Genomic DNA, 22,648 nt, shown 5'->3' with positions numbered 1-22,648 from the left:
TTTCTTAGTGCGGCGGTCACAGCCGTTTCCTTCCCGTCTGAGGTTCAGGGTCTCCGACCCGGAGGAAGACGCGGGCGGCGCGCGCACCGGCCCCCAGGCCGCGGGGCTCCGCCCGGCTTCACGTGGACTCCGAGTGCGCTCGCGGGTGCAGCTGCGCGGCAGCACCCCCAACAGCGCTGGAGCCTGAGTCCCCAAAGAGGCGGACATGAAATAGCTTTAGATCAGGACCTTTCATGACATTCCCCTGCTTTCCTCCCCTGCAGGACCTCCCACGTCCAGCCAGAGGAGCGGATTCGCGGTCTTTTCGGTTGCGTCCAGCGCGCTGCCGTCCTACGTGGACAAGAGGAGGGGGCGGCAGTCCTTTCGCCGACGGAGCGGGGGCCCAGCGGGGGCCCAAGGGACCGCCTTTCTCGGGAGAGTCGTTTGCCCAAGTCCAGAGTCGCGAAAAGGACGGACTGGGACTGTGTGGGCCGAAGTAAACATGGACGGAGAAGCAAACGCGAAGTCCTGACTAATTGGATGTGGGTCTGAGGAAAGCCCTGCGTCTGGGACAACCGGAGGTCTGAGCCCAGGGAGCTGGAGATGGCGTCATCCAAGGCGGAAGAACTGCCGGGCAGCAGGTCGTGGGGGAAGACCGCACGGAATCCAGGTCTGGGCGCGGAGCCTTGTTTGCGAGCGTTTATCCAGCCCTCCGGGTTCCTGCACCCGCCAGGAGTCTTTTGTGACCTTGGGGATCCCGAGATCTCATCCGCGCGGCTCCCCTCCCGCCTCTCCTGCCCCCGCCCCAGCGACCTGCTCTCCACGCGCGCTCGCCGGGAAAAGGCGCGTCTCCAAGGCAGTTGTGAGGTGCGCCCGAACCGGGCAAGTCGTGGGGACGTGAGGGTCAGGCGGACCTCGCGGGAGTGTCATACTGTCCCGCAGAACGTCCGGCTTTTGGTGTGGCGCTCCTCATTTGGAGAAAGCAGGGAAGGAACATTCTTCGAGTATAATTCCTTGGAGGGAAGTGCGGGACTCAGAACTCGAGGGCAAGAGACACCACACAGTCTTTTCAGGCTTCCTGTTATGACTTATGAAGACTGAGGGATGTAATTCCCTGGTGGTCTAGTGGCTAGGATTTGGCGCTTTCACTGCCGTGGCCCGGGTTCGATTCCCGGTCAGGGGAGGTTGCTTTGTCATTATTTTCTTTAGTTTTGGCTGCATGTCCGGCAATCTTCAGTTCCTGCCCGCAAGCGCTATGTGCCCCACCGTCCAGTTGCAGTGGAGTCTCTGCATCAAATCCTTCAGCCAATAAGGTAGAATCCCAGGGTCCAGGGCATCTCCTAGGGGAGATGTGAGGAGCAGTCGGGACAGCCCCTTGCCTCCACTCCTCCCTTCGCCTCCACTCCTCCCTTTGCCAGAAACCTAAAGCCTCACTTTCAGTGTCCATCTGAAGAGAACTTGGGACTTGAGTACCAACTGTGTTGTTATTGTTCAGTCGCTAAGACCAGTCTGACTCTGCCACCCCATGGACTGCTGCACACCAGCCTGTCCTGTACTGTCTCCTGGAATTTGCTCAAACTCATGTCCATTGAGTGGGTGATGCTATCTCACCATCTCACCCTCTGCTGCCCCCCCCCCTTTTTTTTTTTTTTTTTTTGCCTACAATCAGCATCAGGGTCTTTTCCAATAAGTCAGCTCTTTGCATCAGGTGGCCAGAGAATAGGAGTTTCAGCTTCAGCATCAGTCCTTCCAATGAATATTCAGGATTGATTTCTTTCAGGATTGACTGGTTTGATCTCCTTGCAGTCCAAGGGATTCTCAAGAGTCTTCTCTAGCACCAGAATTTGAAAACATCAGTTCTTTGGTGCTTAACCTTCTTCATGGTCCAACTCTCACATCCCTCCATGACTACTGGAAAAACCTTAGCTGGACTACACGGACCTTTGTTAGCAAGGTGATGTCTTTCCTTTTTAATATGCTGTCTAGGTTGGTCATAGCTTTTCTTCAAAGGAGCATGCGTCTTTTAATTTCATGGGTGCATGAAACTGGCTGAGTACTAATTATTCCTTTAAAAAGCACACTGAAACTTATGAAAATTTGCAAGAAGAGTAACTGCATATATTCTTCATTTCAATGCACCAGTTAACATTTTCCCACATTTGCTTTCTTACTCTCTCTCCGTATACATGACTTGCTCCACCATTTGAGAGGAACTTGCAGACATCCTAAGATCCTTGGTTGGGCCACTATTGCTCTTTTACTTTGGCATTTCCTGCTCAACCAGCTCCCATGGGACCTTGTCCTCCAAGACTCGGGGAAGGTTTTGTCCTGGCAAGGAGGCCCCTCTTGCCCCATTTTCTTCAGGCTGTAAGAAATTTCAGGCAGTATTTTATTCAGCTCTCTTTGGTAGTGCAGGCCAGTGCTTGCAGGAACACCACTAGGCTGTCATCCCTGGCCCCCACAGCACAGGCTGCCCACCAGCCTCCTCCCAATTCCCTTGGTGGGTGGTGGGGTCTTGGGCCAGACTGAGCACTAGAACCACCTACCTCAGGAGAGAGCCTTCAGGGAAGTGCAGCTGCCCCCTTGGCTTTTGCCAGGCTCTCTGTACCCTGCTAGGATATCATTTTCCTTATTTTTTGGTTTATATTTTTTATGTGTACAGTATTATATTTTGACTTTTGTATACATTACAGCAAATTCACCATTAAATAGGTTTACTTTCCATCTCTGGCATACAGTTGGCTCCTCTTACTCACTCTTCCCTCCCCACTTCAGTCTTCCCCTCTGATAACCATGACCTGTTTGATAACCATTACCTGTTTATATGTTTGTTTTTGAATGGTTCAGATGGTTCATTTTAAAATTTAAAAAAATATTCCACATGTGGTGAAATTGCATGCTATTTATCTTCCTTTGAATGACATTTCACTTAGCATAATACCCTCAAGTCTATCCATGTTGTAGCAAATGGTAAGATTTCATTTTTTTTTTTAAGGCTGAGAAATCACATGGCTTCCAGACCTCTAAGCATTCCCATAATGTGTGATATGTCAGTATGAAATTCCTTCATTTCTTGTTTAAAGGTTTTGTTCTGTTCTCTGAATGTTCTATGTTCATGGATATGTGCCAGATAACTATAAACTAATAAAGGGTGATCAACACAGCACCTTCTATGTTTGTGGGCTTAATAAATAAATTACTAACGAAAACAGTGCATGGAGTCTCTTGTGACTGTGTGGCAGGGTGAGATAGGAGGAGTAATATCAAGACAGTTATGTCTGGAACAAAACAGAGTACAAAGTACCCACAGCACATAGCCATAGGATGGGTTGGCAGGATGACAACCATGTTATTCCAGATGCTCCAAAAAGTAAATGGTGAGAATTAATTAAATGTGCAAGGACTCATTAGGGAAAATACCTGTATGCAAGAAAATAGGAAGGTATTTAGGAATGATGAGAGATGCCTCAGGTCATGAAGCAAATCTGACTTAGTAAGGAAGAGAAGAGAAGGTGTCCAAGACTGCCTGCCATGAAGTTCATCAAAGTCATTGTGGAGTCACTGAGGCAAAGTCAGCCAATGAAGAAGAGTCTTGTCTCTCCCAGGAGTGGGTCTGCCTTTGTATTCCCACTACACTCAGCTATTGGCAGGGAGCAGCCCATGGGAGATGCAGCCTCAGAGATAGATTTTAAAGCATAGCTGGGACCTTCAGTCAATTAATCTCTGCATTAGGAAGGTCTATAAGGCCATCAGAACAACCAAACCCAGGACAGATGTAAGACTACACAAAAGTATTAGTGATTGGTAAGTACAGGGAACAGAAACAAGAACAATGGTAGAACTGTCTCCTCTCCTTCCAGTTCGGTGTAATACTGTCACTCCACCTTCTTTTGTTCTACCTTCAGTTTAAGCTATAAGTGGCAACAAGGAATTAGTGGACCCATGAGCCACAGATGTAATTACCTCTGTGCCGTGGACTGATCTCATGAGAGAAATCATCTTGTTGACAGAATGTTGATTGAAACTATTATTTTTTCTCATTTTGTATTATTTTAAATTATGAAAGAATGATAAACACATTTACAGGAGACTTGGAATATACAGAACAAAGTTACATGTATTTCCACTATATATTACAATTATTTTAAAGTAGATAAATTAAGATTTTTAGTTAGAGTTTCAATATCAAACTCTCAAAAATAGAATAGACAGAAAAGTAGAAGGATATAGTAGATCTGAAAATCACTATGAACCAATTCAACAGAATTATGATTTATACAATTTTCACACAACAGCAGGATACAAATTCTATTCAAGTTCCCATAGACTTATAAACTAGGAGCCATTGGAACATATCCAGGAACATAAAACAGGGTGTAAAAATTTCATGGTATAAAGGTATTGAAATCATACAGTCTGTCATAAATATGACATATATAATATATATATAATATATATAATTTTTTTTTTTCTGGTTGTTCAGTCACTCAGTTGTGTCTGACTCTTTGTGACTCCATGGAGGGGTCTCCCTATACTTCACCATCACCTAGAGCTTGCTCAAACTCACATGTCCTTTGAGTCAGTGATGTCATCCAACCATCTCATCCTCTGTCACCCCCTTCTCCTCTTGCCCTCAGTCTTTTCCAGCATCAGGATCTTTTCCAGTGAGTTGGCTCTTTGCATCAGGTGGTCAAAGTATTGGAGTTTCAGCTTCAGCATCAGTCCTTCCAATGAATATTCATGACTGCTCCTTTAGGACGGACAGGTTTGATCTCCTTGCAGTCTAAGGGACTCTCAAGAGTCTCCTCCAACACCATAGTTCAAAAGCATCAATTCTTCAGTACTCAGCTTTCCTTATGGCCCAGCTCTCACATCCATACATGACTACCGGAGAAACCATAGCTTTGACTAGACGGACCCTTGTTGGCAAAGTAAAGTCTTTGCTTTTTAATATGCTGTCTAGGTTTGTCATAGCTTTTCTATCAAGGAGAGTCTTTTAATTTCATGGCTGCAGTCACCATCTGCAGTGATTTTGGTGTATATATATATATATATATATATATATAAAGAATTTATATTAGGATGTACACACTGCTATATTTAAAACAGATAGCCAACAAAAATCTATTGTATAGCACATGGAACTCTGCTTAGTGTTATATGAAGCCTATATGGGAAGGGGTTATGAGGGAGGAATGGATACATGTATATGTATGGCTGAGTCCTGTTGTTGTTAATTGGTTATACCCCAAAACAAAATAAAAAGTACAAAAAATATAGATTACATTCATTCTCATAAAAAATAAAGCTTTAATTGAATGTAACAAAAAAGTTACGTTTTTCATTAAGCTTTTTTTTTTAAAAATGAGTCTCAAATTCTGTGACAGATTTTTGGTCAAGTTGTTTTCATTAAATATTACTGATTTTAAAAACTAATAACTTAAAAAACTGCCACACCCAAACATATGATCCACAAAACATTCTCCTTTCCTTCTAAAGGTTTTATGATACATTGTTATCATTAGCCAGTCTTTTACTATTAAATGGCCAACTGAGACAGTTCTGAGACTGTTCTTCCACCACTGATTAAGACTGGGGTGGCAGATTTGGGGGATAATATTCATTTAGCCTTCTGAGCTTTCTGGGCAGACTTGGTGACCTTACCAGCTCCACCTGCCTTCTTGTCCACTGCTTTGATGACACCCACAGTGACAGTCTGTCTTATGTCACACACAGCAAAACGGCCCAGGGGAGGATAGTCAGAGAAGCTCTCAACACACATGGGCTTGCCAGGAACCATATGAACAATGACAGCATCACCAGATTTCAAGAATTTAGGGCCATCTTGCAGCTTTTTCCCAGAAAGGCAATCAATCTTCTTCTTCAGCTCAGCAAACTTGTAAGCAATGTGAGCTGTGTGACAATCCAGCACAGGTGCATATCCAGCACTGATCTGGCCTGGATGGTTCAAAATAATCACCTGAGCTGTGAAGCCAGCTGCTTCCATTGGTGGGTCATTTTTGCTGTCAGTCACGCTGCCGTAACGAACATCTTTGACAGACATGTTCTTGACAATGAAGCCCACACTATCCCCAGGAAGGGCTTCACTCAATGCTTCAAGGTGCATTTCTACAGACTTCAGTTCAGTTGTTACATTGACTGCGAAATGCCAGGCTGGATGAAGCATAAGTTGGAATCAAGATTGCCGGGAGAAATATCAATAACTTCAGATATGCAGATGACACCACCCTTACGGCAGAAAGCAAAGAAATAAAGAGCCTCTTGAAAGCGAAAGAGGAAAGTAAAAAAACTGACTTAAAACTCAACATTCAAAAACTTAAAGATTATGGCTTCTGGTCCCATCACTTCATGGCAGACAGATGGGGAAACAATGGAATGAGTGACAGACTTTCTTCTCTTGGGCTCCAAAATCACTGCAGATGGTGACTACAGCCATGAAATTAAAAGATGCTTGCTCCTTGAAAGAAAAGCTATGACAAACCTAGACAGCATATTAAAAAGCAGAGACATTACTTTGCCAACAAAGGTCAGTCTAGTCAAAGCAATGGTTTTTCCAGTAGTCACATATGGATGTGAGAGTTGGACCATAAAGAAGGCTGAGTGCCAAAGAATTGATGCCTTTGAAGCATGGTGTTGGAGAAGACTCTTGAGAGTCCCTTGGACTGCAAGGAGATCAAACCAGTCCATCCTAAAGGAAATCAGTCATGAATATTCATTGGAAGGACTGATGCTGAAGCTGAAACTCCAATACTTTGGCCACCTGATGCAAAGAGCCAATTAATTGGAAAATATCGTGATACTGGAAAAGACTGAGGGCAAGAGAAGGGGGCGACAGAGGATGAGATGGTCAGATGGCATTACCGACTTAATGGACATGAGTTTGAGCAAGCTCCGGGAGTTGGTGATGGGCAGGGAGGCCTGGCATACTGCAGTCCAGAGGGTTACAAAGAGTCAGACAGGACTGAGCGACTAAACTGAACTGACATGTCATCTCATTAATATCAATCCATTCTTAGTTTGAAAAAGATCAAAATAAAATTTACTCTTCTATATATATTAACATATATTATTTATACCATTTTGAAAATTCAACAACTACTATTTCCAGGCTTGAGGCAACTCTGATCTTCATGATTCTGAGAAGCAGTTTCTGTCACTCTCTCGAATGGAGTTCACCTGGGTCTTGCTTATGGTCTTCATTATAAACATTCAGATTTTATCCTACTATATTTTCACATGTGATAGTTTTTTTTCTTTCCAAGCATGTAATGGGGCTCAAGGATCCCACAGGCCCACTCTCAATAGGTTTAACTTTTCCCCTGCATTGGCCTTTCTGATCTAGTTCTCTGAAATAGAGATAGATAATAGAGGAAACGTATTTTTCCTTTAATCTTTCCTTTGACTTTCAGGCCATTATGGGTTTTATTCGTTCCTGCACAAATTTTACTTTTTATAGTCACTCAATAAATACATGGTAAATAATTTTTAAATAATAATTTATTAATCTGATCCATTCATTTAAAGGTAATGTCTGATGCCTCCAAGTTTACACCCACAAGTGCTGTTGGATAGGACTGGAGAATCTGGAAAACACTCCTCTAGACCCTCCTGGTGTCGGGTCACAAGATGTCCTTACCAGAGCCAGGAGAGTGACTCTCAGCGTATAAATGAGGGGTGGCGAGGGACACATCTGAAGCTGACTGTGCAGTACCTGGGGAGGGAGAGACAGAGCTGCAATGAGGTCTGGAGGGATTTAGGGAACTCTCTTCAATGACTGCTCCCAACAGAAAATGACAATTTTTCCCCTCCTTATTCACATGCAACTGGAAGTGGGAAAGGTAGAGAGAGAAACAAGCTGGTATCCAGCTCACAGCCAGTAACCCTCTGGTTATCTGGGGAAGGGACTTATAAGTGAAATGTGAATTTCCCAGGGTGCTCCACTCCTAGAGCCTGTGAATCTAGGGACTTGCAGGTGGGACCTCATACGAAGCAACCTTATCTAGATTGGGCTGTGTGAGTCTGGGCAAGTTTGGTACTCTCCACTCTCTTGATTCTGCAGCTGTGTATTGCTGCAGAAAGGAGGGATATGGAAGTAACCAAGTTTGGGTTTTGCCCTGTGTAAGTCTGAAAACTCCAGCTTGCTTTCCCTCAAGGCCCTTTTCTTGTTGTAGAGCTGAGGTATGGACTCTGGGTTCTACCCATGGAAGCCAAAGGTAGATACTATCTCTGGAAATAAAAACAAACCAGACAAGTCACACATTTAGGTAACAGATGCTTTCAAAGATATACTTCCCTTCACCCACCAAAATTTCGGCAAAACCTGGGAGCCTCATGCACTGGGACAACAGTCTGATGTGGCTGAGTCACACCACTATGGGCCACACCCTCATGTCAATGGCTCCAGTTGTGGAACATAGCCTTTCCCCCTAACTGGCTGCTGCTGTGATGTTGTCAGGGGCCTGGTCACCATATTCCTGATCATGACAAGGGAGAACATTTGGGTAGAAAGTGTGGAAAGACAGTCCATCTGCATGAGGGGGAGGAGGGTGGGAGGCAGCATCCAGAGCATGTGGTAGTGACATGAAGGTGGGATGTGGTGCTCCCTCTGCTGAGGGCACCATGGAAGCCTTGGCCCTACCATCTGACAGTCAGGCCATGAGCCCTGGGGGCAGCACCGAGTAGTACAGGGAGTTAGAAGAAAGCGCATCGCATTAGACAGCCCTGAGGATGAGAACAGCTTCCCAGGTGGTGCAGTGGTGAAGAACCTGCCTGCCAATGTGGGAGATGCAGGCGACGCAGGTTCAGGCCCTGGATCAGGAAGATCCCCTGGAGAAGGAAATTGCAAGCCACTATACAACATATTAAGAGAAGGAAGTGGCAGCCCACTCCAGGGTTCTTGCCTGGACAATCCCAGGGACGGGGGAGCCTTGTGGGCTGCTGTCTCTGGGGTCACACAGAGTCGGACATGACTGAAGCGACTTAGCAGCAGCAGCAGCATACAACATATTCAAAAGCAGAGACAATACTTTGCCAACAAAGGTCCATCTAGTCAAAGCTATGGTTTTTCCAGTAGTCATGTATGGATGTGAGAGCTGGACCATAACGAAGGCTGAGTACTGAAGAACTGAGGCTTTTGAAATGTGGTGTTGGAGAAGACTCTTGAGAGTCCCTTGGACTATAAGAAGATCAAACCAGTCCATCCTAAAGGAAATCAGTCCTGAATATTCATTGGAAGGACTGATGCTGAAGCTGAAACTCCAATACTTTGGCCACCTGATGCAAAGAGCTGATTCACTGGAAAAGATCCTGATGCTGGGAAAGATTGAAGGCGAGAGGACAAGGGGGCGACAGAGGATGAGATGGTTGGGTGGCATCACTGACTCAATGGGCATGAGTTTGAGTAGGCTCTGGGAGTTGGTGATGGACAGGGAAGCCTGGGGTGCTGCAGTCCACAGGGTCGCAAAGAGTCAGATGCGACTGAACTGAACTGAACTGAACTGAACCAGTATTCTTGCCTGGAGAATCCCATGGACAGAGGAGCCTGCCGGGCTACAGTCCATAGAGTCTCCAAGGAGTCGGACATGAATGGGTGACTGAGCATGAACGCAAGAAGATGAGAACTAGTCCCACCCAGGGCAAGCCACTTAGTGTCTTCATTTATAAAGTAGGGACAAAAATGCCTGTCCTGCTTACCTCTCTGGGCTGCCTGTGAGGAGAAGTAGGGGAGTGCACACCAATGTCTTTATAGCTGCACACCTATATGCCCTTGTGAGTCTCCCCAGATGTGGACAGAACCCGGAGGTTTTGGTGCCCTTTCTACCTTTTCCTTGGCCAGCATTGCTGAGCACATATTCCAGCCTCTCCCGCAGACGGTCATTGATGAATACAGATTCCTCCAGGCGCTGGCGCAGGTTTTGGATCTCAATAAGATTCTTTTCCAGCAGGTCGGCCCCTGTTGCATACCACCAAGACAGGGAGAGATAGGAAATGAGGAAGGTGGATCCCTCATGGGACCCTCTGCAAGATCCCTGCCCATATCCATAGTCCTGTCAATGTCCTCTGCTCACCTCGGCACCTGGGAAGCACTAGGCAACTTTGTTTAAAGCGGTCCTAGGCTTTTAATCCCAACACAGCCTTCTGCTAGGAACTCCATGAGGCCTCCTCCCAGAGAGAAGTTGAATATATCTGAGGGAGATGGACACTGGGCTGGTGAACAAGTGAGAGAAACCACTAAACTGCTCTAGGGAGGACTGGCCTAACAATGAGAAAGTGTGTCCACCTCCTTTGGTGAAAATCCAGAGGGCCTCCCTCTCTACTTCAGACCTCTCTTACCCTATGATCCATGACTGAACAACTTTTAACATTCACCCAGTAAAAAAAACTAAGGTATATGCATATGAAATTAGATCAGGCTGTGAATAATGAGTGACATTGAATGTTTTCCTTGGGTGAAGAGTGACGGGAAGAGTCTGGGGAGGTATCAGGACCTGAAGGAGGAATGAGAGAAGGTAAGTTTCAAGGATGGAAAAAGATGCACAAAGAGAAGGGTAAAAAGATCAAAAATAGGCTCCACCAGGACATTGTGCTTAGGGCCAGGTTTTTCTCTGAGAATTTCAAATATTGTTTTGTTGTACTGTGTGCATACTGAAACCAGGCTGCTTCCAAGCAGTTCCTCCACATGGGTGCACCCCTAGCCCCTGAGTGCCAGGAGGCCTGGCTCCAAACCCACTGGCAAAGAATGAGAAGCAGGACTGGCTTATAACTGTATACAAAGTGTGTGTGTGTCTCTCTGTAGGTGTGTATAAAAACAGTCTTCCATTCTGCAATAACTCTTCATCTAAGAAGACTTACCTTCCCCTTGGAAGTCTGAACTTAGAATAGTCTAAAAAAATCTAGACCTAAAAGGTTATAGCACAGAGAAAAGGGAACACCAAATGTGAGGGAACTCATCCTCCTTATAGAGTGCCTCAGAATGCCCTTGCATTCCTTCATTCTCCTGCCCAGAGTGAGTCCCTAGGTAGTGGAAATGAGAGGTACATAGAAAGGATCAGCACTGAGCTGGGGCTTCATTCTCTGGCTGACCCATGGGATACTGCCCCTTCATCTTCTCATCCACTTCTGTGAGCCAGGGTTTAACTGAGGAACAAAATACCCTCTGGCCAGGAAAGGAATGTGTTGTTTCTGTAAATGGCTGTATTTCACCAACTGCTCCTTTGTTATTTTTACCAGAGGGCTTGGAGCTGGGCCGGTCCAAAGAGGTGGAGGAGGATAGGTTCCCAGATGCATTCATCTTCTGAGGCTTCATCTCTTCGCATGGGTGACTGCTGCCATGATGCCCAGGGTCTGGTGTCCCACTCTGCTCTGTGGTGCCATCCAAAGGATAGAAGGGCTGAGCAGATACAGCTTCTGAGTGGTTGCTGGGCAATGAAGCTGAATCAGAAGGCATGGCTGGGCTGACATCTGTCCAGAAAGGAATATGAATGAGAAACAAATGGGGAAGTCAGAAATGAAGTGTTTTAACAATCATTATACTGGGTTGAATAGTATCCTCCAAAAATTCATGTCTACCTGGAACCTAAGACTGTGACCTTATTTGAAAATAGAGTCTTTATACATTTAATTAGTTAAAAGGAGATGATACTGGATTAGGGTGGACCTTAAATCCAACATGACCGATGTCTATATAAGAAGAGGAGAGGAGACAGAGATAGGAGATACACAGGGGAGAAGACCAGGTGACAATGGGGGCAGGGATTGGAGTGATGCATCTTCAAGGCAAAGGATGCTCCCCACAACCAGCAAGTCAAGAAGAGGCAAGAAAGAAGGGAGCATGGCTCTGCTGACTTGATTTCAGACTCCTGGTTTTCAGAACTGTGAGAAAACAAATTCTGTTGTTTTGAAACATCCAGTTTGTGATACTTTGTTACAACAGCCTGAGAAAATTGATAAAGCAATCCATGGAATGAAGACTTTAAGGTGAATAACAGTGATCAGTCAATTGCTTAGTATCAGCTAAGAACTCATTTCCCAAGGACTATCAATTTCACCCCAAGGTTACTGGCACTCCTGGCCTATATCAAGAAGCAGTTGCGAGATATAATGTCTGAGGGTCACAGTGCACACAGAGGAAAAGTACAGGGACCTCTCTCCTCATTCCAAGATCCTCAAATGCTGGAATGATCCCAGAGAGGTACTTCAGAAATGTCTCCTCCAATTGCAGGAATCACTGCCAATCTTAGAAGTCATGAGAGTAAGCACTCTCAAACTGGTCTGTGAACGTGTGATCTTCTCACCCAACAGTCTATGCCCTTGCCACCAAACAGCTGCTGATCCTTCCTGAGCTTGTTCTGTATTGGGATTGTTGGTAGAAGATAAGGAAGGGAAAATGGCCTTCACTTTTGGCTGATGAGCAGCAAACCTAGACAGAGTGGCCTACTCCTGGTGGCTCCCACTGCTCCTGCCTGAGTTGACTCTGGACACCTGAGGCTAGGGGGGTGTCTGAGGAAGGCAAGTGGTGATTTGCAATCCACCCAGAATGGCTCTTGAGAATGTAAAAAGAATTCTTAAGTATAGCTCAGATTGTCAGCCTCCTATCCAAAGAATGACTGGGGTACAATATTTTTACATAGGGGATTATAGAACCAAAAAAAAAAAAAAATGGTATTGTACAGCTCAATGATGCTATGAGAACATTTATATCATGTTCTTTGCTGGTTCCCTTTAGACAAAAAACCCGGCTGGGTGACAGGGCCATAATTCAGAGAAAAGTTTAAGAGTCTTCTCCTTTCAAGGATTATTATCAAGGACCACAAAACAGTCAGGTTTCTTCTCTGAGCAGGGTCAGAGTGAGGTCTTATTTTCCTCAACCAAGCCAAATTCCTTTAGGGAATTGTTTACTTAAGTCAGTACCCTTCCCTGACTTACACAATATCAGATGTAACTAACACTGCTGTGAAATGAAGAGAAAGGTAGACTATGTTAAGCCTTTAGTTCAAGGCATAACTTAAAGTAGAAACTCAATCAAAATGTGATTCCCAATCTTTTCCTTTATATCCCCTCCCCAGAAAATCAGCTTACTCTCAGCCAAGGGCATACGAGGTTTCTAGTCGGTCAGCAACAGTGATCAGCATGTTCTTGTCCCATTCTTCCCTTGCCACACAACACGGGAAACGTCCTACATTGTACATGGAAAGCAGCAGAGACGAGCCTCCTGGGAGAGGAATTAAGTCTCACAGTGATGCTGCCACACACCATTTGTGGCACTAGAAATTCTGGCCCCCAAAGAAGGAGTATTGATAAACCATTGCCCCTCTGAGAAAAATGATGACTTCAGGTGGGAAAAAGAAGGGTTTAGTCTCCTTCAGAAAAGACAGAGATACTAGAAAACAAGGCTGATACTTTCTGAGAGCAACATAAATGTGCCACATCTCAAATGTGGTCATTCTAACAAGTAGTGGCAGGAATTGCAGGTAAGGAGAAGGTATGTTTGCCCTTTATCTGCTGTCTCTCAGGGAAGCGTTGAGGTGGAGCCAAGTGCCTCTGGGCAACTGAGTTCAAGGATGCACAACAAATTCCCATCAGCCTCTTGGACAATGTCACATACATAACAAGGGCAGCCTATTCATTTATAGTGGGCTTCCCTGCTCGTTCAGTGGTAAAGAATCCACCTGCAATGCAGGAGATGTAGGAGAGCCAGGTTCCATCCCCACGTGGGGAAGATCCCCTCGAGAAGGAAATGGCAACCCACTCCAGTACTCTTGCCTAGGAAATCCCATGGACAGAGAAGCCTGGTGGGCTAGAATCCATGGGGTCACAAGAGTCGGACATGACTTAGTGATTAAACCACAACCAAAATCATTCATTTATAAATTCATGGGTGAAAGTATACGTGTATAGAGTCTTGTCTTCTTTGCAGAGGCTAGGCCTTTGTGCTGGGCATAGGGGAAGAAAGAGTGAAATGGGGAAAACACTGGCTCCAGAAGCCTAGATAAAGAGGTGTGCACAGGGGTGACTCCCTCCCGGCTAGGTCCATGACTGCTCGGGCTGCAGTGCAGTGGGCACTCCAAGCTTTAGAGTCAGCCAGGATCACAGTCAATGTTACTCCAAGCTGGACTGTCTTCAGTAAGTTCCCTGACCTCACTGAGCCTCAGTGTCCTTAGCTGTGCTGTAAAATCAGGACACCACCAGTAATTTAAAAGGATTGCTGTCCTGATTAAATGAGGCAGCATATATATAGTGATCAATAATACAAGCATACTAGGTGCTCAATAAATGTGAATTTTCTGTCTTTCCTTGACTGCTATACTCAAGAGGAGACATGCTGCTTTGCTTCTCATGTAAAATGAGAAACAGGAATGGTTCCAGGTCAAAATCCATTATGGCTTATTCATGCCTCATTAGAAAAGACCCTGATGCTGGGAAAGATTGAAGGCAGGAGGAGAATAGGAAGACAGAGGATGAGATGGTTGGATGGCATCACCAACTCAATGGACATGAGTTTGAGCAAGTTTCAGGGGATGTTGAAGGAGAGGGAAGGAAGCCTGGCGTGCTACAGATCATGGGGTTGCAAAGAGCTGGACACGACTCAGTGACTGAACAACAAAAACAAAAACACGCCTAAAATATTCAGAAAAAATAAAAACAGATACATAGCCAGGGACTTCCTGGTCCCTGGTTGTTCACATCTGACTCTGTATGAGTCAGATGCTTTCCTCAGGAGGGAAAATAAAGGGAATGCTGAGCAGGAGAAAAATGAAGGCTTGATTTTAAACTTATTCTCTTCCTCCTACCCTTACCAAAGCTACACAAGGGCCCTCTTTGGGGAATTCTGGGGAGTGGCATGATGGTGATAGATTCAGTCAGTCCCAGTAACTGATGGTTTAGAGGATATTACAGCTGAATTATTAGAATGATGGGTGGGATCTGTAAATTCATAGATGATAGAAAATATTCAGTCGTGAATAAAAATAAGAAAAAGTAAAAAATATAAATGTAAAAATAAATAAATAAATAAATAACAGAAAAAGATGGCTTCCCTGGACGCTCAGATGGTGAAGAATCTGCCTGCAATGCAGGAGACCTGGGTTCAATCCCTGGGTTGGGAAGATCCCCTGGAGAAGGGAATGCCTACATACTCCAGTATTCTTGCCTGGAGAATTCCATGGACAAAGGAGCCTGGAATCCATGGGGTTCCAGAGTTGGACCCTACTGAACGACTAACACATGCACAAAATAGAAACTGTGACTGTTTACCCAAAGGAGTTCAGGATCAGAGGTCCAATGTTAATGACACTCATGTCTGTGGTCTGAAAGGTGACATGACTGTGTTGGAGGTATGAGGGAGCATTTGTTCCCTCCCCTTCCCAACTCATGACCCCTCCCCTCAAATCCAGCACCATGTATGTGCCTGAGGGGGGTCTGGTGGCTGATGAAGTGTGGCACTAGGAATGGAGAAAAGCTATCTGACACCCCTGAAGCCTGTGCCTGTCACTGAATCCCTGACCCGTGCCCAATCAGGCATGTCACAGTAGGTCTGCAGGGCGTGGCTGCCAAGGTGCCTCCTCTTGGTCTAGACAAATAAGCAAGCGCTTAGAAACTGGAGGATCTCTGGGTACTTACTGGCCATGTCCACTGCAGGGCGCACTTTCTGTTCATTGAGCAGCAGGTAGGTGCTGCTAGGGAAGTAAGGGGCGGTGGACTGGGCATGGCTGCTGGAGCAGGTCTGGGGCCAAGTCTGCGGCTGGGCATCCTGTTGGGTCTGCAGGACTCCTGTCTTCTTATCCCTCTTCAGCCTCTCCCTTAAGATACTAGGAAGTAAGAAAGATAGAGGAAAAGTGAAAGTCACCCAAATATCACAGTTATACTGATCTGGGGGCTTAGAGGAGAGGCCCCAGGAGTCAAGGAGATTGTTCCTTCAGAAAAGTCAAACAATCCATTCATATTTAGGGGTAGAGAGTTGGGAGGCAGGGAGAACAACAGTGTTCAGTGCCTTGGTCACAAACATCCTGAGAAAGAGAGAAGACCTGTCAGGCTCTTTAACACTTTGACAAGACACCCAGAGGCCCATAAAAGTTCAACACACCCTGTGACATCATCCATTAAATAGTATTTGTGGTTGCCCATTTAAAACTGGTTCCTGAGGCAATGCTCCCTTCTAGGTGTCTTATAGTTTCCAGACCTCCTTGGGCTTCCCTGGTGGCTCAGTTGGGAAAAAACCTGCCTGCGATACGGGAGACCTGGGTTTGATTCCTGGGTTGGGGAGATCCCCTGGATGAAGGGAATGGCTACCCACTCCATTAATCTGGCCTGGAGAATTCCATGGATAGAGGAGCCTGGCGGGCTACGGTCCATGGGGGTCACAAAGGGTTGGACAGAGTCAGACATGACTGAGTGACTTCTACTTTCCCTAGTCATACATAATATAAATCTATGTCATATTTATAATATAAATCTTTTTTGTTTGAAAGAAATTTGTAGCCATTCAACATCTGCCAGCACTTGTTTGGTCACTCTTAAAGATTTCAGATATGATCTCACTCCAGCTTTTAAAGATCTAGGGGAGACCAGAGGTGATCCCTGGGAGCATGGGAGACTCCTAAGACTGGAGAGTTAGGCTAAATTACTACATTACTAAATGAGTGAATTAGGCTAAATTACTAAATTCTAATTACTAGTAAATTTAGTAGTAAATTACTAGTAAATTTAGTAAATTACTAATTCACTAAATGAGTGGATCTTGGAACTAGAAGAATAATAAACTAAAAAAAACAGGAAATGAGACCACCTTGTCACTAAGGACACACAATGGTTTGATGGTATAATCAGCCGTTTGGTTTTCATGGGGTGAGAAAGCTGCTGCTCCACTGATCTTCTGGCCCTTGCTCTAGATTCTTGACTAGGTTTTATCTTTCATAGCCCCTGAAAATTTTGAGTTACCTGAGTCTCTGCAGCATCTGTTCTCTTTGATTCTTCTTATTTACACAGTCATCTGAAAACCAAATTGAGAAAAGGAGCAGTCATACTTTAAACAGCTCTCATTTACCAAATACAAGCTCACACTGGGTTCTCTCTCTGGGGTCAGAGACACATAGCTGCTTGATGCTCAAGTACAGGCTTCTCTGAGTTTTCTCGGGAGACACTGGGTTGAGTGTTTAGACAGCATGTCTGGCAAACTTTCCCGAACCCACCTCAAAGATCATCAGTCACTTCTACTTGCTCTGCCCTGAGTTAGAGCAAAAAGTTGAAAATGTCTCTTTTCCCACAGATCATGGGGTACTTGTCCAGCTGGCCTCTCGATCATCCCAGCCAGAGCCTCCCAGTCCTGCCATGGGGCAGGTTCCCAGTCCCATGTCTGTGGGTCCCATCAGTTTTCATGCAGAACCTGTCTCCACAGAGGTGACAGCCACCCTGTCCCACCTCTGCATCTGCCATCAGGAGCCTGCACAATGGCCTCAAACCAGCTCTTACTATGTGCCCTCAGGTCTCTAGGCAATATTCTATATAACTGACTTCTGAAATAATAAATATTCCCACAAAAGGTACTTATACATATAGTGCCTAAACCATTCCCAGGGACTTCCCTGGCAGTCCAGTGGTTAAGATTTCACATTCCAATGCAAAGGGTACATGTTCGATCCATGGTCAGGGAACTAAGATCCCGCATGCTTCATGATCAAAAAACTGACACATTAAAAAAAAAAAAAACAGTATTCTAAACAGTTCCCAAATCAACATGATTCTCTTATCATTCTTTTCAAGTGCACTGATTAATATTGTTTATTTGATGCTAAGAACAATCATGCAAGAGTTAGAGGCTTGTAATATTTGATCTAAACTTTTTAGGTGAGGAAACAGATATCAAAAGAAATATGAACATGTCCAGAACTAGTAATGAACACATATAGGCTAGAGCAGAAGTCTTTAGATTGCTAGTTTAGGACTCTTTTCACAGCAACCAGCTGCCCCATTCCACCTCTCTTTCTACCAATTAGTTTCAGATACATGCTGTCACCCCCAGTGAGGCCTCCTGCTATAGCGGCCATACTTCAGGAGACACAGAGTAGCTGGTAATCATCATGGCATCCCCAACCCCGTGTGCCTCTCTGTTGCTTCTCACCAGCCAGCCCCGGCTCTGCCATGGCCCCAAGATGGTGATTACAGAACAGGACACCAGATTGAAATGTCACTTGTGAATGAGTGCAGGTCTTGGAGTGTGAATGGGGGAGGGACCAAGGGCCCTCCTGAGCCCTGGGGCTGGCTTACCTGTGTTGAACTTGCTAGCGAGGCTCTCTGCCAGCTGGCTGCCCTTGGCCAGCTGCTCACGGAAATGCTGTTCCGTGTTATAGTCAATCTTCCTACTGCTGAGGAGCTCTTCAAAGATCTTCACTGTGTTCTGAACATGTTGGATGAGAAGGGAAGAGACAGCCCTCCCAATCCTTATCTTTTCCCGCAGGTGCGTCAACTCTCGAGCCTGATCTTGGATCAAGGAATACTTCCTAAAGTGGAAAGTGGTAAGGGTGACTGATAGGTTATGGTGCTTCAGCAGAAGATGCTTTGAGAATATCACCAGTAGAGTCCCCACGCGGAACTCTAGCTGGTGTTTAGTGACTGGAATGTGGTAAAGGGAATGAAGGAAGGAAAATAAGAGTGTCTCTGGGTAAAAGAGTCCTTCTAAGATCATCTTTTCCCCTGCTCCCATACTTCTAAAATTGGTTTTCTTTTCTAGTTCTACTTTATTTATCGATTAATTAATTATCTGGAGTACAATCACTTTACAATGCTGTGTTAGTTTCTGCTGTACAACAGGGTGAACCAGCTATGTGTATCATAGTCCCCTCCCTCCTGAACCTCCCCCTGCCCTTCTGGGTCATCACAGAGCACTGAGCTGAGCGGCCTGCGCTAGACAGCAGCTTCCCCCTAGCACCCATCTTACACATGGTGTAAATGCACATGTATATGCACATCCATGCATATGTCAGCGCTACTCACTCAATTCGTCCTGCCCTCTACTTCCCACTCTGGGTCTACATGTCTGTTTTCTACATCTGCATCTTTATTCCTGCCCTGAAAATAGGTTCATCTGTACCATTTTTCTAGATTCCATATATGTGTGTTAATATACAATATTTTTCTCTTTCTGACTTATTTTACTCTGTATGACAGATTCTAGATCCATCCATATCACTAAAAATGACCTAATGTCATTCCTTTATATGGCTGAACAATATTCTATTGAATATATGTACCACATCTTTATCTATTCATCTGTCAGTGGACATTCAGGTAGCTTCCATGTCTTGGCTATTGTAAACAGTGCTGCAATGAACACTGGGGTACATGTGTCTTTTTGAGTTATGGTTTTCTCAGGGTATATGCCCAGTAGTAGGACTGCTGGGTCATATGGTAGTTTCATTTTGAGTTTTCTAAGGCACCTCCATACTGTTTTTCCATAGTGGTTGTATCAATTTACATTCCCACCAGTACTGTGAGAAGGTTTTCTTTTCTCCACACCCTCTCCAGCATTAACTGTTGTAGATTTTTTCATGATGGCCACTCTGACCAGCGTGAGGTAATACCTCATTATAGCTTTGATTTACATTTCTCTAATAATGAGCAATGTTTAGCATCTTCTCATGTGTTTGTTGGCCATCTGTATGTCTTCTTTGGAGAAATGTCTAATTAGGTCTTCTGCGCATTTTTCAATGACATCATTGTCATCATGGAACTGCCAATTAAAACAAGAGCAAGCTACTACTAAATGCAAATCAAAACTATAAGAAGGTATCATCTACACTGGTCAGAGTGGCCATCATGAAAAAAAATCTACAAACAGTAAGCTATTACTAGGGGCTTCTCTGGTGGCTCAGACAGTAAAGATTCTGCCTGCAATGTGGGAGACCTGGGTTTGATCCCTGGGTTGGGAAGATCCCCTGGAGAAGAGAATGGCTACCCACTCCAGTATTCTGGCCTGGAGAATTCCATGGACTATAAAGTCCATGAGGTCACAAAGAGACAGACACGACTGAGCAGCTTTAACTTTCACTAAGCTACTACTATACATCTGTTAGAATGGTAACCATACACAACACTGACAATACTAAATGCTGGTGAGGATGTGAAGCAACAGATACTCTCATTTATAGCTAGTGGGAATGCAAAATGCTATTTATAGCTATTTTTGAAGATAGTTTGACAGTTTCTTACAAAATTAAACATATTCCTACATATGACCCAGTAACTGCATCCCTCACTGATTACCCAAATTAGATGAAAATTTATGTCCACATCAAAATCTGCACACAATGTTTACAGTAGCTTTATTCATAATTGAGAAAACTTGGAAGCAACCAAGATGTTCCTCAGTAGGTGAACAGATAAATAAACTGTGATACATCCAGAAAATGTAATATTTTTTGGTTCTTAAAAGAAATGTGCAGTCAAGCTATTAAAAGACATGGAGGAATCTTAAGTGCATATTATTAAGTGAAAGAAGCCAGTCTGAAAAAGCTAGACAGCATATGATCACAACTATACGACACTCTGGAAAAGCCAAAACTGTAGTGACAGTAAAAAGAACAGTGGTTGCCAGGGATTAGAAAGCAGAGAAGGATGAGTAGGTAGAGCACAGAGTACTTTTAGGGCAGTGAACACTCATTCTATATGATACTGTAATGATAGATGCATGTCATTATACTTATGTCAAAACCCATAGAATGTACAAGACCAAGAATGAACCCGAACTAAACTATTGACTTTGAGTGATAATGATTTTCATTGATTGCAACAAATGTCAACAAATACACCACTCTGGTATAGGATGTTGATACTAGGGGAAGAGGCTACACATGTGCAGGGACAAGGATAGGTAGATGGGGACTCTTTGTACTTTCCACTCAGTTTTGCTCTTAACTTCCTGTTCTAAAAACAAAGTCTATTTTTAAAAAAGAATGATTATGAGAATATAAAAATTTTAAATGCACTTGACAAAGTGGGTGGAGACTTTGTGAACTGAGAGCCCAGCATTTTGATATTATTGCTGCCAAATCTACTGTGCAATTGTGATCAAGCAACTATATCTTTGGGCCTTAGTGTTCTCAGTTCTAAAATAATTCTCAAGTTATTTTAGATCTAACATTATTCTCTGGGTCAGTGAAATTTAAGTGTTACATATTAACAGAGATTCAATGGAGTATGAAGCAAAACCTGAACCACCTTCAAAGCTGATCCTCAACCACTAAGCAAGTTAGTGATGATTTAGTATTTCAGTAACTGATGCTCACAGGTAATTATATAATAGATATTCTACACTAATGGAATGTCTTTGAAAAGTTTTAGGAAAATGGCCATTAAAGACAGACTGATAAATCTAGTGATCAGGCCATTATTTGGCAATTCTGTAAGCTTATTTTTGAAATTGAGCTAATTACACTGTAGTGCATACAGAAGTGGAAATATAAGATTGTACTCATGGAAGTTATATAATGTCATAAACTGATGGCACCTCAATAAAAAATAAGTTAAAAAAATTAAGCTTATACAAATTGCTATTCTAGAAACCAGGGATGTGAGCTTCTGAAGAGAATGTAGAGAATGAAGAGTAGAGATGAAGAAGCCTCTGTATAATTCCACCTCTTCAGCATTAATATGGGTCAACTTTTCACTATCAAAACATATGATGTAACAGGAGATTCTTATGTATTCCCATCAATGCAGAAAAGAGCCACCACTCACGTGACTGGAAGAGTTCCATGAAATCTCAAGTATCCATGAGATCATATATTTAGTGTATATATGTATTTTTAGGTTTCCCTGGTGGCTGTGGTAAAGAAACTGCCTACCAATGCAGGAGACGCAAGAGACTCAGGTTTGATCCCTGGGTCGGGAAGATCCCCTGGAGAAGGAAATGGCAACCCACCCTAGTATTCTTGCCTGGGAAATCCCACGGACAGAAAAGCCTGGCAAGCTATAGTCCATGGGGTCGCAAAAGAGTCAGACACAACTTGGTGACTAAACAACAACAACACGCATTGTTAATTAGAATAAAACCAAATTTCTCTGAATAATATAAAGTAATTATAATAAAAATACTATAGACTTTTCTCTAAAGAATTTCCAGGCTGGCCTTAAGAGAAAGCCCTACAGTTAAGGTACATAGCTTGAATATTGACCCTGAAAGCTGCTATAATAGTCTCTGAAACAAATAGTCTCTTACTCGCTGTGGGACATAGAGGAGAATCCGGCTTTCTCAGGCTGAGTCTTCTGCTCATTCACTCTCCTCTCAGAAGGTCCCTTCTTCTCCAAGGGCCGATGCATCCCAGGCTTCAGTTGGAGCATTTTCTCACAAAGAAACCTCTTGCTGCCTCCTTCAAAAGGAAAGAGAGAAGAAATCCATCTGGATATCCACAATGACTAGCCTCTCCTCCACATCTACCTAGAGGAATCAAAACAAAATAACGGTTTAAAGAGGTTGGATTATAAGAAGGGTCCTCCAGGAGCATAAAAATCACAAGAGCAGAAGCTACAAAGAAGTAAACGATGAAACCTACAATGCGCTCCCATGAAGAGTTCTTTATCAGCCACAAGAACCATGGTGATCCACTGGGATTGAGAAAAGATGCAGCAAGTAGGGGCAGATGCTGCTATAAGGAGG

The 22,648-nt window shown here is 44.1% G+C and overlaps 1 protein-coding gene, 1 non-coding gene and 1 pseudogene across 5 annotated transcripts in view; 1 reads left to right on the top strand and 2 right to left on the bottom strand.

The window, feature by feature from the left end:
• Positions 1–1,090: 1,090 nt before the first annotated feature.
• Positions 1,091–1,162, top strand: TRNAE-UUC (transfer RNA glutamic acid (anticodon UUC)). The gene has a single exon. It is a non-coding gene; the product is annotated as a tRNA-Glu (tRNA).
• Positions 1,163–5,594: 4,432 nt separating this feature from the next.
• LOC136162447 (elongation factor 1-alpha 1 pseudogene) lies at positions 5,595–6,386 on the bottom strand (annotated as a pseudogene).
• Positions 6,387–7,485: 1,099 nt separating this feature from the next.
• LOC136146355 (myomegalin-like) overlaps positions 7,486–22,648 on the bottom strand; it is a 63,580-nt gene continuing 48,417 nt past the window's right edge. For 2 of the 4 annotated variants that reach the window (XM_065905211.1, XM_065905227.1), the window contains exons 2-8: positions 22,211–22,361; positions 18,262–18,494; positions 16,936–16,987; positions 15,619–15,806; positions 11,227–11,460; positions 9,821–9,952; positions 7,486–7,711 (exon numbers count right to left, since the gene is read on the bottom strand). In XM_065905211.1, coding sequence (XP_065761283.1) covers positions 7,620–7,711; positions 9,821–9,952; positions 11,227–11,460; positions 15,619–15,806; positions 16,936–16,987; positions 18,262–18,494; positions 22,211–22,332 — 1,053 coding nt within the window. In that variant the 5' untranslated portion in view covers positions 22,333–22,361 and the 3' untranslated portion in view covers positions 7,486–7,619. Of the gene's footprint in view, positions 7,712–9,820; positions 9,953–11,226; positions 11,461–15,614; positions 15,807–16,935; positions 16,988–18,261; positions 18,495–22,210; positions 22,430–22,648 lie in introns of all 4 variants that reach the window. The other 2 variants (XM_065905220.1, XM_065905235.1) reach the window with 2 other exon arrangements.

The sequence above is a fragment of the Muntiacus reevesi genome, chromosome 1, assembly GCF_963930625.1.
Source record: "Muntiacus reevesi chromosome 1, mMunRee1.1, whole genome shotgun sequence".
NCBI lineage: Eukaryota > Metazoa > Chordata > Mammalia > Artiodactyla > Cervidae > Muntiacus > Muntiacus reevesi.
Note: the sequence above shows the minus strand (reverse complement) of the source record. Positions and strands in the feature narration are given on the sequence as shown.